Source organism: Arachis ipaensis, chromosome B9 (assembly GCF_059453495.1).
Source record: "Arachis ipaensis isolate K30076 ecotype BB chromosome B9, ASM5945349v1, whole genome shotgun sequence".
Classification (NCBI taxonomy): Eukaryota; Viridiplantae; Streptophyta; class Magnoliopsida; order Fabales; family Fabaceae; genus Arachis; species Arachis ipaensis.
Genome location: NC_142444.1, coordinates 4,662,967 through 4,680,142, shown reverse-complemented (window position 1 = coordinate 4,680,142; position 17,176 = coordinate 4,662,967). Strand labels below are relative to the sequence as shown.

Here is a 17,176-nt window from a genome sequence, read left to right as displayed (position 1 = left end):
CACAAATACCCATCGATATTCAACAGGTTTTACATCTTCAGGTGTACGGACTACAGGTCCGAAGACTTCACATTTTGCAAGTGAGTCTAATTCAGCCTTCATGGCTTCTTTCCATTTTGGCCAATCATTCCTTTGTCGACATTCTTCGACTGATCTTGGCTCAAGATCCTTACTTTCATGCATGATATTTAATGCCACATTATATGCAAATATTTCATTGACAGTTGTCTTATTTCGGTCCCATTTCTCTCCTGTAAAGACATAATTTATCGAGATCTCATCATTTTCATAATTTTCAGGTACCTGAACGTCTTCTAGCGTTATATCAGAATTTTGGACAACTGCAGGTGTCTTTACAATGTCTTTTTCAACAGGAATAGTATTTACCTCTTTTCTCTTTCGAGGATTTTTATCTTTGGAACCGACAGGCCTGCCACGCTTCTGGCGTGTATTTGCTTCGGTGGTAATTTGTCCAACTGGGACATCAATTCGAATTGGGACATTTTTCGCTAGTATATACGACTTGTTTATCCTATTTGTATCGGAAAATGCATCAGGCAATTCATTTGCTATTCTTTGCAAATGTATAATCTTTTGAACTTCTAGTTCATATTGCCCTGATCGAGGATCTAAATGTATCAACGATGATGCATTCCAATTAAGTTCCTTTTCAGGAAGCTTATTCTCTCCCCCTAATGTTGGAAATTTTGATTCATCAAAATGACAATCCGCAAACTGGGCTTTAAATACATCTCCCGTTTGTATCTCAAGACACCTCACTATAGAGGGAGAATCATATCCAACATATATCCCCAATTTTCTTTGGGGTTCCATTTTGGTGCGATTAGGTGGTGCAATGGGAACATATATCGCACACCCAAATATTCTTAAATGGGAGACATTTGGCTGCTGGCCAAAAGCTAATTGCATAGGAGAGAACTGATGGTAACTCGTTGGCCTCAAATGAATAAGTGCTGCGGCATGTAAAATAGCATGCCCCAAACCGAGGTTGGGAGATTTGTTCTCATAAGCAAGGGTCTAGCAATTAATTGGAGGCGCTTAATAAGTGATTTTGCTAACCCATTTTGTGTGTGAACATAAGCTACTGGATGTTCAACACTTATTCCATTAGCCATTCAATAAGCATCAAAAGCTTGGGAAGTAAATTCACCAGCATTATCAAGACGAATTGCTTTAATTGAATTTTCTGGAAATTGTACTTTTAATAGAATAATTTGAGCCAGTAATATCGCAAACACCAGGTTGCAAGAAGATAATAAGCACACATGAGACCATCTCAAAGATGCGTCTATCAGGACCATAAAATATCTAAAAGATCCACATGGTGGATGAATAGGTCCACATATATCACCTTGAATCCTTTCTAGGAATTCAGGGGACTCAAATCCAATCTTTACTGGTGATGACCTTAAAATTAACTTCCCTTGAGAACATGCAGCACAACAAAATTCACTAGATTTAAGAATCTTCTAGTTCTTTAGTGAATGTCCATGAGAGTTTTCAATAATTCTCCTCATCATGGTTGTTCCCGAGACCCAATCTATCATGCCAAGTTATGAATTCATTTGGGCTAGTAAACTTCTGGTTTACAATGGCATGTGAGTCAATTGCACTAATCTTTGTATAATATAACCCAGATGAAAGTGAGGGCAACTTTTCTAATATAACTTTCTCATTTGAATCATGAGTTGTGATACATAAGTACTCATGATTTCCCTCATTCATAGTCTCAACATGATATCCATTTCGGCGAATATCTTTTAAACTCAACAAGTTCCTCAGGGACTTGGTAGATAATAGTGCATTATTTATTACAAATTTTGTTCATTCAGGAAATAAAATTATAGCTCTTCCGGAGCCTTCTATCACATTGCCCGAGCCAATAATAGTATTAACATATTCATCTTTTGGCACAAGATGGGTAAAATATATATTACTTTTAAGAATAGTGTGCGAACTTGCACTATCCACAAGGCAAATATCTTCAGAATATGTCCTTACCATTTTTCTTCAAAGACAAATAAAAAAATGAGTAAAAGTACATGCACAGTAAAATTATTCACATGAATACTTAACAAACACATACATATATCAAACTATTCCATCATTGATCAAATAGCTAATATTTCCTTTAGAATCCTTAAAGAAATTAGATACATCATAAGGAGTGGTGGAATTTTCATCATTTGAAACAAAATTTGTTTCCTTTTTTTGTCATCTCTTTTCAAGGATGCTTGATAAAGATCAACTAGGTGCCTTGGGGTACGACAGGTACGTGACCAATGGCCCTTTCCACCACAACGGAAGCATTTATCCTCAATTGATATACTTTGCCCATTATTTCTTTCTTTATCCCACTTCACGTGAGATCTTTCTTGTGAACATAATTTCTTTTCTTTCCATAATTTTTCTTGTTATCAAAATCTTGCCATTTACCTCTTCTGGGGTTATAATTTGCCGCATTTGCTTCAGGAAATGGGGCGGCGCCAGCTGGGCGCACTTCATGATTTCTTAAGAGCATCTCATTGTTGTGTTCAGCAACAAGAAAGCAAGAGCTCAAAAAAAATTTTAAATTCTTTTTCTTGATACTGCTGCTGCAGGAACACATTCGAGGCATGGAAGGTCAAAAAAATTTTCTCTAACATATCGGGCTTGAGGAAGTATCACATGATTGTACCTTTCTTCAAGGTCTTTCCACAGATCTGCAGGATCTTTTAATGTGGGATATTCATTTTTCAATCATACTTCAAGATGATGACGAAGAAAAATCATGGATTTGACTTTATCCTTTTGGGATGTATTATTTTTAGCCTTAATGGTATCTTCAAGATCCATTGAATCAAGATGGATTTTAGCATATAGTATCCAGATATATCAAAAGCATTATATTCAAGATGAAAGAGTTTCGATATAATAAAAATTTGTTACCTGGAATCTTCTTAAAATTTTGTTAGAGTTTCGTGCTGATAACGTGTTATAAAATAACTAAATAAGAAAGATAAAATAAAGAAATATAAATGAAAGACGCTAGTATTAATATTCACTAATATTAATATCATCCTACCGTAATAACTATGATTTATATATTAATACTATATTTGTAATATGAAGAGAAAGAAAAGCTTCGTAGAGAGAGAGGAAAAATACTTTTATTGATGTGTGTGCTTTTATTGATGTGTGTATTTGCCTGAGGCTGAGTCCTATTTCTATTTATATGCATACAGGAAGGTAACTTTTTCAACCTTATTAAATATATTCTCTCTTGAGAATGTGAGCTTCACATGGGAATGGGCATCCACGTCCCATTCTTATCACAACAATTTCGTTGGAGAAAATAAATGATCTCACCAATTCTCGAAAACATAGTATAAGAACAAATAAAAAGATAAAAATAATTATGAATTGCCCAATAAATTAAGCAAAAAAAAAAAGACTACAAAAAAGTGAAAAATAAAAACATGATCCATGCATCCAAAATCGTTCTGCAGTTGATCAGAGTGTAGAGTTTTTAACTTGCCATAACCTGCATCACAAATCCATATATGCAACTCTCAAAGCATTAAAGAGCATATATAAATTTCCAAGGATAAGAAGAGACTAAAAAAAAAGACTTTTTAAGGATGAATTCGAGAAATGAAAATACTTTCCAATATCAAAGTTAGCAAATCCAAACCACAGATACTATGTTCATTATTTCTGAAGGAACAGGGCATCAAACAAATTTATTCATAAGCATCAACAAATATTTTAATAATTTAGGTGGAACACTGGCCTAAACCCTAAAATTGACTCAACAAATACACAACTTAAATAATTTTGAAACTTTTAAGCCTCTATCTAACATGATATTTTGTCAACAGCTTTGATCAACGAATAACAGAGAATAGAGATAGTGGGAGTTCATACCATGTTAAATGGAATTATGGCCAAATATTTAGCTGACATGTTGTAGAGCCCCTTGGTATAGCATATAATTCAGCATATAATTCCCTGACAAATTCGTACTTTGTCTCTTGATCGAAATCAGGTTCAATAGAAATTGTCACTGTCTTCAAAACAAGTCCTTTTTGTAAAAGATATACAATAAATTCACGCTCATCTGCAGTGTCCTCATATGCTCTAAACTCAACACTCTTGAGATGTGATGTCACACAATTGGGAACCATGGTTGGTGGTGTTGGCCCATGATACTCCATCGTGTAAGAATCAAATCCCTGATCACAGGAAACAACACTTATCAATATATGCAGGCAAACAACAAAAAGAAATAGAGACACTAGTTTTAAGTTTTAAATTGAAATGTACTCATACCGGCCAAATACCAACTACAAGACCTTCAAGTACATGACAATTATGAAGGAAGTTTAGCATGAAGTTTGTGTTGAAACATGGAACATCAACCTCTAGATTGACCAAGCGGTGAAATTCTGGAAACTCGAAAGCTGGAGCACTAAATAAGCACTGTATAAAAGATAACTAGATATCAAATATAATTCCTAATTCGCAATTATAGTTATAAATTCAAATTATCGATTTACATCAAACATTTAGCTTGAGGAATCATAGGACTATGATAAGCATGTTACCCGTGTTGTGTAATATCTCAATGCCAACAATTTTGTTTCGCGGAGTGCCCGGAGAAGGTCGGGCACCCAAGCGCCATGCTCAACACGTGCATTATCAATATCAAGATGTGCCTCCACCATGTTAGGGAAACTGCTAAACGAAACCTGTAGCTCTGAGTTCTTTGGGATGGTTATTTTGATATTGAGGTATTCAAGAGAAGGCGTGTCTATCACACGATGGTAAATCTCATCAAGCACGATAGTGTCATCTTCAAAGGTTAAACTTTTCAATGTCCGAGGCATCTGGATTGTAGGTACATAAACATTACGAGCATCTGGGGTATTGTTCGCGAGAAAGAGCGTAAGATTTTCAAGAACAGGGCAGCCAGATAAAAGCTTGTTGGGGTGCACATAGGGGATAAACAACTTTAGCTTTAGGTTCTTGAGGGATGGAAGATAAACATTTGGAAACTCTCGACCACAATTCAAAGAAATTTCACGTTTCAAAACAAGGGACTTGAGTAATGGACAAGTGAATATGGCTTCAGGCAACTTGAGTCCAAACCTTCCATTTACATGAAGGTTGAGATATAGTTCCTGGAGATGGGGGCCAAATGACGGCATCAAGCCATGTTAAGATGAGATCCGTTGAATTCGTTTCGCAATTAAGGCGGAACTTTTCGATGGAGTAATCTGCATTGCGCTGAGTTAGAATAGCATTGACGTAAGAATCAAATGGATCTTCATCCCGAAAGTGTCTATCATCTATGTCAATGACTTGGAGATCCTTCCAAACGTGGCGCCATCTGCGAGAGAGGACGCTGGTGGATCCAGCTTGTTTTGTTGGGAGGTATGAGAGAATTTCGCAAAGGATATAGTTCGGTAAGCAACTGATCCTATCCATGTTGATTCTTTTGCCTTCTGTCAATTTTGTATCTGGAGAGAGGGTTAGAGTTTGAGCTAGGGTTAGGGTTACAATTTAGGAGAAATGAAGGAATCAATCTTTTGAATCAATTTAACTCTTGGTTGGTTACGCTTAAAGGACTAAGATTCTAACAATGATCAGATAAACTTACATATGAATCAAATATGAACAAAATCAACTACGAGAAACAAGAGGTGTACCAACAGAGGAAGCTGCCGGCGAGTGGAGAGCGGTGGGGCCGTGGTGCTGAGTTTTGACGGCAGCAGTAGCAGCTGTATTTAAAATTTAAAATGAGAAGTATAAATAAAAGAGGGCGAAAACTAGAGACAGGAACCGCGCAACTGGCTTGCGATTTGCTATGATAAGCGACGACTGACGAGTGAAGTCGGGTAAGAAGTAAAGATTTTATTTTATTTTTTTTTAAGTTAAAGAATATCTTTGTTTGTCTCTTTATCAAAAGTTTTAAAATATCTTAAATTTGGTTTATTTTTATTTTATTTTAAAAAAATTTTGTTTCCATCAAATATAAATTTAATAGCTATATTTTTTAAAGAATTAAAATTAATTCAGTAATAATTTTATAAAAAAATTTAAAATATAAATAAGTCAAAATATAAAATTTTATCACTGTCAAATATTAATGCTGAATTGATTCTAAATTTTTTAAAAATTTAATTATCAAAAATATATTTAATACAAATTAAAATTTTTTAAAATAAAATTTATAAATATTTTAAAATTTTTTGCCAAATTTCAGAAATAAACAAATATAATTATCACCTTAAAAAAAAAAAACACATATACACGAACGTTATTAAATGAAATTAGCCATTTAACTTCGCTCTTCACTAAAACAAATATTCTTCATAATAATGGGAATTTATGAAAATGTTAATAACCTTGCTTTTAATTTTTAAGAAAATCAAATCTTTACAAAAATAATTTTATAAAAAAATATGGTCAAATAAGATTCTAACTTCTAATCCTACAATTTATCAATTGATGTTTTTGTTGACATTTTTGTTTGGTTTTGTTATTAGGACTTAGGAGTTTTAAAATATATCTATCTATTATTGTACTATATTAAAATCAAATTTTCAACCATCTATTCTTTTGGGTATAATATTCTTATTTGTTGTCCAAGATTTCTCTGATCATGATAGAAGATAATGATTCTAATTATGATATGATAAAAATATATAGTTTTAACAAAATTAATATATGATGCATAATTACTGTATATAATAAAAAATTACCTTAATAATAAATAATTTACATATTTATTTTTGTTTTACTAAAGTCTATATATAGTGTTTTTCTGTGGTACATGACTCTAAATTTGAGAGTCAACTCATAATTATATATATATTTTTTAACTACTTCATATAATAAGAATGTATTCTTCGTTTTTTATTGAAATTGATCCTTTTAAGGTACAATTCATAATTTTTTATAATGTTTTTCATATACTCATTCTATTATATTATTCTTTTGATAATTTATTAATTGTTATTACTCTAAGTTATTCTTATCGTCTAATATTCCAGTTCGATTGTATTTTGCCACAATCGTTTACAATGCATCACATCCATGAAATACCTCATCGAGTTATTTTCGCTGATTCGGGTTCCAACTATATGGATGTAAGCGTCCAAAGAAGGGCAATAATCTCTACTTTTCCGAAGGATGGTTTGATCTACTCACCTATTATGACCAACCTAATGGAATGTGGTTAAAATTAGCTTTATTGGGAGGAACTCGATTTTTGATTGAGTAATTGTTTCCACGGAACTTTATAGGGCAAGTTCAAGTTCCATCCCCTCCATGCTTTTTACGTCTGCCCGAAAATCTTTAAAGTGGAGCACATAATGAGATTGAATTCCCTCAGTTTAAGTTCAATTTTGCTAAATTCGTGACAAACTCGGATATACAATTTCAACGTTGGTAATATATTTAAATTTTCTTATTTTAAACTTTTCGTTATTAGAATAATTTTATAACATATTGTGATTTTTTTCAGAAATTATCGGCTTTCTTTTGCATGCATGCAAAGCCATTGCGGGGAATAAGGATTAGTTTGGTTTCTCGGTGTGGCAATTATATACCTTGCCACAATGCGTGGATAGCGGATGATGAAGCTTATTTAACATGAGGATGGTCTGAATTTGTACGAATTTTAAATGTTCAAACTTACGATATTGTTTCAGTTGGTTGTCGTTACGAGAATGACTCTATTCTATACGTGACTAAGGACTAGAATGGAATCAATATTGTTTAAGTAATTTGGTTTTAATATTAGTATTTGATTAAATTAGTATTAGAGAATTTTAAATTATTGTCTCAATTTATATATTATGAGTATTTTTTGTGGATGTGCTATTTTTAAATACTTTAATAAAATAAAGTACTGTCCGATATATTTAAGTTTATTTTTATCCTTTATTTCTTTAATTGTAATTTCATTATATTCGAAAAAATCTCTACCTAAACATATAGTAAATCGTTGACCTAAACACAATTTTTTTACCGATAAAAACAAATTTTATCTAAAAAAAATAATAAAACGTGTATCTTTTGATGATATATACAAAGTGTAATAGAAATAAAGTAAATATTATGTCATAATAATATCTTTAATTGCATTATAATTAACTCATGAATAATGTATGATTATATTATTTTGGAAAAATATTTTTATTATAATTATATTAAATTAATATTTAATATATTATTAAACTAATTATCAATTAATGATATTTTTATTTTAATAATAATAATAATAATAATAATAATAATAGTATATCCTTTTATTAAAACACTCATTTAATTGAATTAATTTAAATATTTAATGAAGATAAAGGATAAATTTGTGTTTTGAATATATATTCTTTCTGTATTAATATATATGTACATGTCACCTCCATAATTATTTTTTAGATTACTCAATTTTTATTAAATGTAATAGAAACCATAAAAACCAATAAATAATTACTTGAGTTTTTCGTTATTTCTATAAATAGGCTTTATTTTTTTTATAATACAGTTTATATCCATTTATTTTTATTTTTATATAAAAATAATATTATATATATTTATATATTACTTTTTTTTAACTCATTCTTATAAATATTGACATATAATTAATATAGATAACATATATATTGAATAAATATCTTTATTGAATTAATTATAAGAACTGATACAAGATAATAACATAGGAATAACTTAATTATAGCAAGAATTTTCATTAAAATAATTGACTAATAATTTGAATATAATTAATATAATTAAATTGATATAATCAATATGATTGAGAGTATATGACAATTATATCAATTTCAAGCATAATAAACGTGACTTCATAATAATAATTCACATGATTAATTACCTATTATGCAATAATAATAATAATAATAATAATAATAATAATAATAATAATAATAATAGTTTTGACTTTATATAATTGATATAATTGATATAGTTCTAATCAACATATAATAATAATAATATTATTATATGGACATAAGATTAATTAGTTAACCAATTAAATTTAGATTATAAAGTTTTATTTCTCAATCAAATTTTTGAATTATTAGTGATTTTATTTTTTACATTTACAGTAAATTTTGACTATAAAAAGAAAAAAAAAATAGTTTTGATTGTTTGCTATTTTATTTATTTACAGTTATAATTAAAATTGATATAATTATAGTAAGTCTCTATAATTATAACAATATAAACCTGCTTCATATATAGCAATAATATTATACATATTTATATATCTCCTGTTTTATCTCTTTTCTCAAAATTTTGTCATATAATTAATGTGGGCAATATAATATACTGTATATATTTAGCAGGTGTCTCTATTTATATAATTTTTTTTCAATAGTAGCAAGTATCCCATTAAAAATCCATATCCTTTGCAATTAGTATATATATAAGTCGTATTAGTCAATTGTTTTAATTATTTATCATCTATAAAATTCGTATCTCATTCATATTTCTTTTTTTCTTTACTATTTTCTATACCTAATGGCTACAAGCTATGATTCTATCAATAGTATTACTTATAGTAGATTATGTAATGAAAATGTTTGAAAAAAAAGGCAAGGATTAAAGTTAATTTGGCTTTTTATTTAGAGCGTTTTTCAATTTTTTTAGTCTAATAAGCCAAAACTATTCAATTATGAATAGTCACTTCTATCTTATTTTAAATCACTAACTAATTAAAATTATTAAAATTTAATAATACAATTCTGTTTTATATTTTTATATTTAGTCCAATCCATCTAAGTTATATAATAATCACTTCAATTTTTATATTTTATAATGTAATACTACATACAGTAATAGAAAAATAACATAGTAAATTGTCATGTTTTAATATTAAATATAAAATTAATACATAAAAAAAATCTACTTAATATATTAAAATTGAGTTTTTTTTCCAACCAATAAAAGTGAAGTGTCAATTCCTCATGAATTTATTTTTCCTCCAAAATGAAAATATTATTCTCTCTTCTAAATTTATTTTATAAAAATATCTTTATTATAATTATATTATAATTAATATTTAATGAATAATGCATGATTATACTAATTTAGGAAAATATTTTATTATAATTATATAAAATCAATATTTAATACATTATCAACTAATGAAAGTGAGGTATCAATGCATTATTAAACTAATTATCAATCATCAATATTTTTAATCATTCTAATTGTATTAATTGATATAGTTCTAATTCTCATTTATGTGCAATAATTTTATTAGTAAATAGTTGGTGCACACATTAATAATGACTCATTTATTTTTATATCAATTAGATAATAATAATAATAATAATAATAATAATAATAATAATAATAATAATAATAATAATAATAATAATAATAATAGAAAAGGTATTATAGACTGTACATGCATTATATTTTAAAAAGTAAAACATATTTTAAAAAGGATTAAAGTGTCAATAATAAATTGTGATTGATATCAATATTAATAATTAATTTTTATAATTATTTTTATCTACTAAAAACTACATATAATATTTTTTTGTGGTATAAAAAAGTTGTGATTCATAACATTTTTGTGAAATTATATTGCATGAACACAAAATCAATTATTTAACAAATTAAATTTTAATTAATATGTTTTATTTTTTACTCCTATTTTTATTCATTAATTATTTTATTTTTTATATTTACAGTAAATATTGAATGTAAAAAAAATAATATTGATTGTTATATATTTTATTTATTTAGAGTCATAATTAAATTTGATATAATTATAGCAAGTATCTATAATTAATAATAACATGATACTATAATTTTAAGTTGTATAATATAATAAAAAAAAACGTAGCAATTTATATCTGCTTCCTATATAGCAATAATATTATATATATTTATATATCTCCTCATTTAGCTCTTTCCTAAAAATATTGGCATATAATTAATGTAGATAAATATATATTGAGTAAGTATTTCTATTGAATTAATCATAAAGCTTAATATTAATATATATATATTTATATATCTCCTCATTTAGTTCTTTCTTAAAAATATTGGCATATAATTAATGTAGATAAATATATATTGAGTAAGTATTTCCATTGAATTAATCATAAAGCTTAATATATATATATATATATATATATATATATATATATATATATATATATATATATTATAGTAATAGTAAATTTTTACAATTATTTATCATTTAGAGAATTCATAATTTAGACATTGTTCTTTTTCTAAATTTTATTTTTCATACCTAATAGCGGCTAGCTACGATTCTATCAATAGTATTATTTATGGTAGATTATGTGATGAAAAAGTTTAGAAAATAAAAACAATAATTATAAGGTTATGGAAAGTCTCATCCAAATTTGATAAGAGCAAGACGACTTACATAGAAATGGTTCTAATGGATGTTAAAGTTAGTTGATTATTTTTCATGATTCTTTCAACTGATGTTAGGTCCAATTTATAAATATTTTTTGTTCGTATTTTAAATTTATTTAATAAGTAAACCATTGCAATCAAAGACAATGCCATTTAATAACTTTGTAATTACTAATAGTTTTTATATTTAATTTGTTTTACATTGTGATAAAATTCATTCTTCAATCAAGAATTATTTGGCAAAGATGTTTGAGAATGAACTGATTGAGGAAAAGGTCTATATCTTCTCAGATTTTGTAATTGAGGAATCAAGTGAAATTTATATTCCGACTACACACGTATGTAGAATAACTTTTAAGAAGGAGTCACGTATAATAGATACGGTTGATGCCAATTTTCTTGCTTATGCTGATATATTGAAACAAACAAATGAACAATCCAACTTATTTGGTACGTAATTAATTTGTATTAATCTACACAAAACTTTTTTTTTTTAATTTTTGAAAAGAAATTATATAATAGCATCATTTTATCAATAACATAAATTTTAATAGTTTATTTATGCAAATGTTTAAAATTGTATTGCAACTTTTTAAAGGTATATCTTTTTATTAATATATTGTTAGTTTTATCGTTTAATATAAAATAAATTGGTAAAATTTCTTTAATTTATAAGTGATTTATTATGTTATTCATTTATTTGTCCTTAATTTAATATTTTTATTTTTTTTTAATTAGATGTTATTGGACTATTGACCGAAAAAGAAGAGCTTATATCATGATAAAAAATAAGAAGAAGTGACCATTACATTGTGGTTGATCTTCATGATTTGGAGTATGTGAAATTTTAATATTTCACAATAAGGTTTTGTTTTGTAACAATTATCTATACATATGCAAAATATTTTATCTTTTTCATTATATATTACTACTTATTTCACTTAATTCTTGCTTTTATTTAGAAATAAAAAAAAAAAAGTGCACACTGTGAAATCAATTTACAACTCAATTATTCAATTATCTATGTGATCACCAAACAACCGAATACATACTTATTCTCTAATTTGCAAAATTTAATAAAGATATTGGTAGGCATATTGGTTTAACTTTTTATTTAACATATTTGTTTATTTTATATTTGTAATCATATTATATCTATTTTTACGAATATATCTTTTTAAAAAATACTCTTAGTATTAGCATATGGTGTATTAAATAAATATTAGTAATTTTAAATTATTTATTATTTATTAGAGAACGTTGTGCATTCTCTAATAATTTGTTGTTCATTTTAAGCTGATTTTGATATGTTCTTACCTTACGGTAAAACAACATATAAAAATTTGTTGGTAAAAAGTATTACTAGGTTATTTATGGTCACATTAAGTATATATGTCTAATTTATTAAAAAAAATAAATTACTAAAATTGATTAATAATTATTTTAGAGTTGATATACTTAACACTAAATTAAGAAAAAACGAACAATGCATAACATGATACTTTTTTATTAGTCAAATTATTATAATTCAAATTAATTTTAATAAAACAACTTAATATTATAATTTCAATCTTATCATGTGCATGATACGGGTTATTATACTTATAGATAACAAGTAAACCAATTGATTTGATTAGCTGTCCTTTGAATTTAGGTGATTAGTTGAAAAAAAAAACTTTTATTCTTTGAATTGTTTTAATTGTGCTTCTAAAAACCAGTTATAGTAGAAAATAAAAAGTTTCTTTTAATTAATATGACCAACAAGTAAACCAATACCAAAGCAACAAACTAAATTTAAAAAAAAATTGAAAAATTACCTCTACATCATCTTGCAAAATAAGTGCATCGAAAAAGCATTTCGTTGGAGAAAATAAATGATCTTCAATTCTCAAAAACATAGTATAAGAACAAATGAAAAGATAAAAACAATTATGAATTTCTCAATAAATTAAGCAAAAAAAGAGACTCATAGAAAAGTAAAAAATAAAAACATGATTCATATCCGAGTCATGCATCCAAAATGGTTTTGCAGTTGACCATGGGGTGTGTTTGGTAAAAACGTTGGAAGCACAAGAACGCATTCAATCTTTTTTAATGCTGTAATTTTTGTTTGGCTAATTTTTTTCTTCTGAACGCGAACATGATTCTTCCGTTCACCAGAAACAAACAAATTGTAGCTTTTGCGTTTAGTTTCTACGTTCACTTCATAAATTAAAAAATTAATTGGCATTCCACCAAATTTGCCATCCGATCTCATCTACAATAAAAAATACCAAAAATAATCATTAGAATTCTTGAATTTTTTTCATAGTTATGCTTCATAAACAAATATTTTTTTAATATTATTATTAATACTTTTTGTTAAGTTTTAATTTTTATCAATTATTTATTTTTTTTATTAATAATATGAATATTTTTGTTTAGAATTTTTTTATGTTTCACTTATGTATATCATTGTATTTTTTTAATAGAATTTTTAATATTCATTATTCATATATTTTTTTTAATTATTTTTATTAATACGTATTTTTTTTTTATAAAATTTTATTTTTTTATTTGACTTTGTATATTTTTTTAACTGTACATTCTTAAATTAGTATATGTTTTATTTATTATTAATTTTTATAATATAAATTTTATTAAAAAGATATAATTAAATACAAAAAGAGTACAAAAGAAGAGTATTAACAAATTATAATAAAAGAGTACTAATTTTCAATACATAAATTTAAATTCTTTTCAAAAGTAATTATAGTAAAAAAATATTAAAATAATATAAATTTGAATGATATAAATTCATGTACTTTTTAGTAATTTTTGTCTAAACGTAATTTTGAATAATGTAATCTAAAGAACATTCATTTTATTATAATCCATTTTGATACAAAATTACCAAGCATAAATCACGTTAACACCAACTCACTTTTTATCAAAATCAAATTTGTAAAATCAATTTTATACAAAATCTCGTTTGCAAACTCTAATCCAAACACACACATGCATATCGTAGAGCTTTTAACTTGCCATCAACCTGCATCACAAATCGATATATGCAACTCAAAGCATTAAACAGTTTATACAAAAAACGGAGTTTTTAAGGATGAATTCGATAAATGAAAATACTTGCCAATATCAAAGTTTGCGAATTCAAACCACCGAAACTATGTTCAAGTGCATAATTTTTCATAATTCAGGTGGAAAACTGGTCTAAAATTGACTCAACATTAAGGCTCTAATATGATCATTTTTTTGTCAACACCTTTAAGCAATGAACAATAGAGAAAATAGAGGGAGTGAGAGTTCATACCATGTTCAACAGGATTTTGGTCAATGAAATTTAGCTGACATGTTGTAGAGCCCCTTGGTATAGCAGATAATTCTTTGACAATATCGTACTTTGTCTCTTGGTCTAAATAAGAATTAAGATGAATTGTGACTCTCTTCAAAACAAGTCCTCTTTGTAAAAGATATTCAATAAATTCACGCTCATCTGCGGAGTTCTCATATTCTCTAAACTCAAAACTCTTGAGATGTGATGTCACACAATTCGAAACCATGGTTGGTGGTGCTGGCACAAAAAACTCTATCCGATGAAAATATTCACAATGCACAACACTCTGACCCCCAAAAAATAATAATAACACGTCTCAATAAACTCAAGAAAACAACAAAAACAGAAATAGAGACATTAGTTTTAAACTGAAATGTATTCATACCTTCAAAACATGAACCACGAGACCTTCAAGTACATGACAATTATGAAGGAAGTTTAGCAGGAAGTCTGTGTTGAAACATGGAACATCAAGCTCTAGATTGAGCAAACGGGGAAATTCCGGAAACTCGGAAGTTACACCATTAAATAAGCACTGTATAATAGATAAGTACACATTAATTATATTTCACAATTCATACTTACAGTTATTAATTCAAATTAGCTTGAGAAATAATGAATTATGAGTTTGAGTGCTATTAAGTTGTTAAAAAAATATTATATATTATTGTATAACTATAATTATAAAATAAAAAAATGATTAATAGTCAAATTAGTCCTTAAAAAATGATGTATTTTTTAAATTCGTCCTTAAAAGATTTTATAAATCAAATTAGTATTTCAAAGATTATAAATTAAACTGTATTTGTTCGTCAGTCATAATAATAACAATTTTTATCAACAATTGATGAAGCACATGACAACTAATATATTCAATTGGACATTAACTAAATATGTTCATGAAAATCTATCAATTTATTTAATTGAAAAAAAGATACTAAATAAATTTTTATGAATATATATATATATATATATTCAATCAATGTCCAATTAAACATATAACGTATTATGTTATCAATGAATAGAGTCATTAAACGACAAATATGATTATTTTTTTTTTAGGGATGAATTCAAAATATATCTCATTTTTCAAAAACTACCTAAGATATCGAAAAATAAAATTACTTCACTTTTTAAAAAAACTTACATAAAAATAAGATTTTTTCTAAAAATTCACCCGAATAAATCGTATCATAAGCATGTTACCTCTGTTGCGCAATGTTTCAATGCCAACAATTTTGTTTCGCGGAGTGCCAGGAGAAGCTCGGGCACCCAAAGGACATGCTCAACACGACCATGATGAATATGAAGATGTGCCTCTACCATGTTAGGGAAATCGCTAAACGAAACCTGTAGCTTAGATTTCGCGATTATTTTCATATAGAGGTATTCAAGAGATGGCGTATCTATCACACGATGGCTAATGCCATTATCCACGGTACTGTTATCTTCAAAGATTAAACTTTTCAATGTGCGAGGCATCTGGATTGTAGGTATATAAACATAACTACCACAGGGATCGTTCAGTACAATGAGCATAAGATTTTCAAGAACAGGGCAGCCAGATAAAAGTTTGCTGGGGTCCACACAGAGGGTATCTAACTCTAAGTTCTTGAGAGATGGCAGATAAACATTTGGAAACCTTCGATAACAATCGATATAATCACCATGTTTCAAAGCAAGGGACTTGAGTGATGGAGAAGTGAGCATGGCTTCAGGCAAGTCGATTTCACACACTAGATCAAGGCAGAGATACAGTTCTTGGAGATAGGGCCCAATAACGGCATCAAGCCATGTTAAGATGGTTAGACTACTTTCTGAATATTCATAACAACTGAGGCGAAACTTTTGGATGGGGAAATCTGCATTGCGCCGAGCTAGAATAGCATTCACGTATGAAACAAATCGAGCTTCCCATCCCGGACCGGGCCGAGAGGTTGTATCATCTATGTCAAGGACTTGGAGTTCCTTCCAAACATGGCGCCACCTGCGAGAGAGAATGCTGGTGGATACAGCTTCTTTTGTTGGGAGGTATGAGAGAATGTCGCAAAGGATAGAGTTTGGTAATAAACTGATCCTATCCATGTTCATGGTTGATGGTTTCACTTTCTCAAGTTTGTCTCCGGAGAGGGTTAGACTCAACTCTAGGGTTTAGGATTTAAAGGAGAACCAAGGTTGTTTGTTTGTTTGATTTTTTGATTATATAGATTTGATTAAGATTATTATAAAAGGTATCATATGATTTGAATTTATTTTTTTATTTGATTTAATTTAAATTATTATCTTTTATTTTGACTCGATTTATTTAGATTTGAAAAACCAATCAAGGATTTAAAATTTTTAAAAGTTAAAATTTGGATTGGATGTAATTCAATTCTAGAAAACTTAATAATAAAAAATTATAAAATTTGAAAGGAT

General features: G+C 27.5%; 2 protein-coding genes across 3 annotated transcripts; both read right to left on the bottom strand.

Annotated features, from left to right (window-relative positions):
• Nucleotides 1–3,250: 3,250 nt before the first annotated feature.
• On the bottom strand, nt 3,251–5,871 carry LOC107614822 (FBD-associated F-box protein At5g56370-like). Of its 2 annotated transcripts, none has more exons than XM_088500000.1 (4): nt 5,712–5,871; nt 4,608–5,522; nt 4,333–4,482; nt 3,251–4,235 (listed from the first exon to the last, which is right to left on the bottom strand). In XM_088500000.1, exons 2-4 carry the CDS (start codon nt 5,208–5,210, stop codon nt 3,942–3,944), a joined length of 1,047 nt encoding a protein of 348 aa, XP_088356126.1. In that variant the 5' UTR covers nt 5,211–5,522; nt 5,712–5,871; the 3' UTR covers nt 3,251–3,941. The 2 variants fall into 2 exon arrangements, with proteins under 2 accessions (XP_088356126.1, XP_016172440.1); XM_016316954.3 differs by lacking the exon at nt 5,712–5,871 and having other exon boundaries at nt 3,251–3,544; nt 3,928–4,235; nt 4,608–5,359.
• Nucleotides 5,686–16,849, bottom strand: LOC107614823 (F-box/LRR-repeat protein At3g59200-like). The gene is made up of 4 exons (XM_016316956.3): nt 15,965–16,849; nt 15,144–15,293; nt 14,735–15,044; nt 5,686–5,783 (listed from the first exon to the last, which is right to left on the bottom strand). The coding sequence occupies exons 1-4, from the start codon at nt 16,847–16,849 to the stop codon at nt 5,686–5,688; spliced, it is 1,443 nt and encodes a 480-aa protein (XP_016172442.3).
• Between the last annotated feature and the right edge of the window lie 327 nt (nt 16,850–17,176).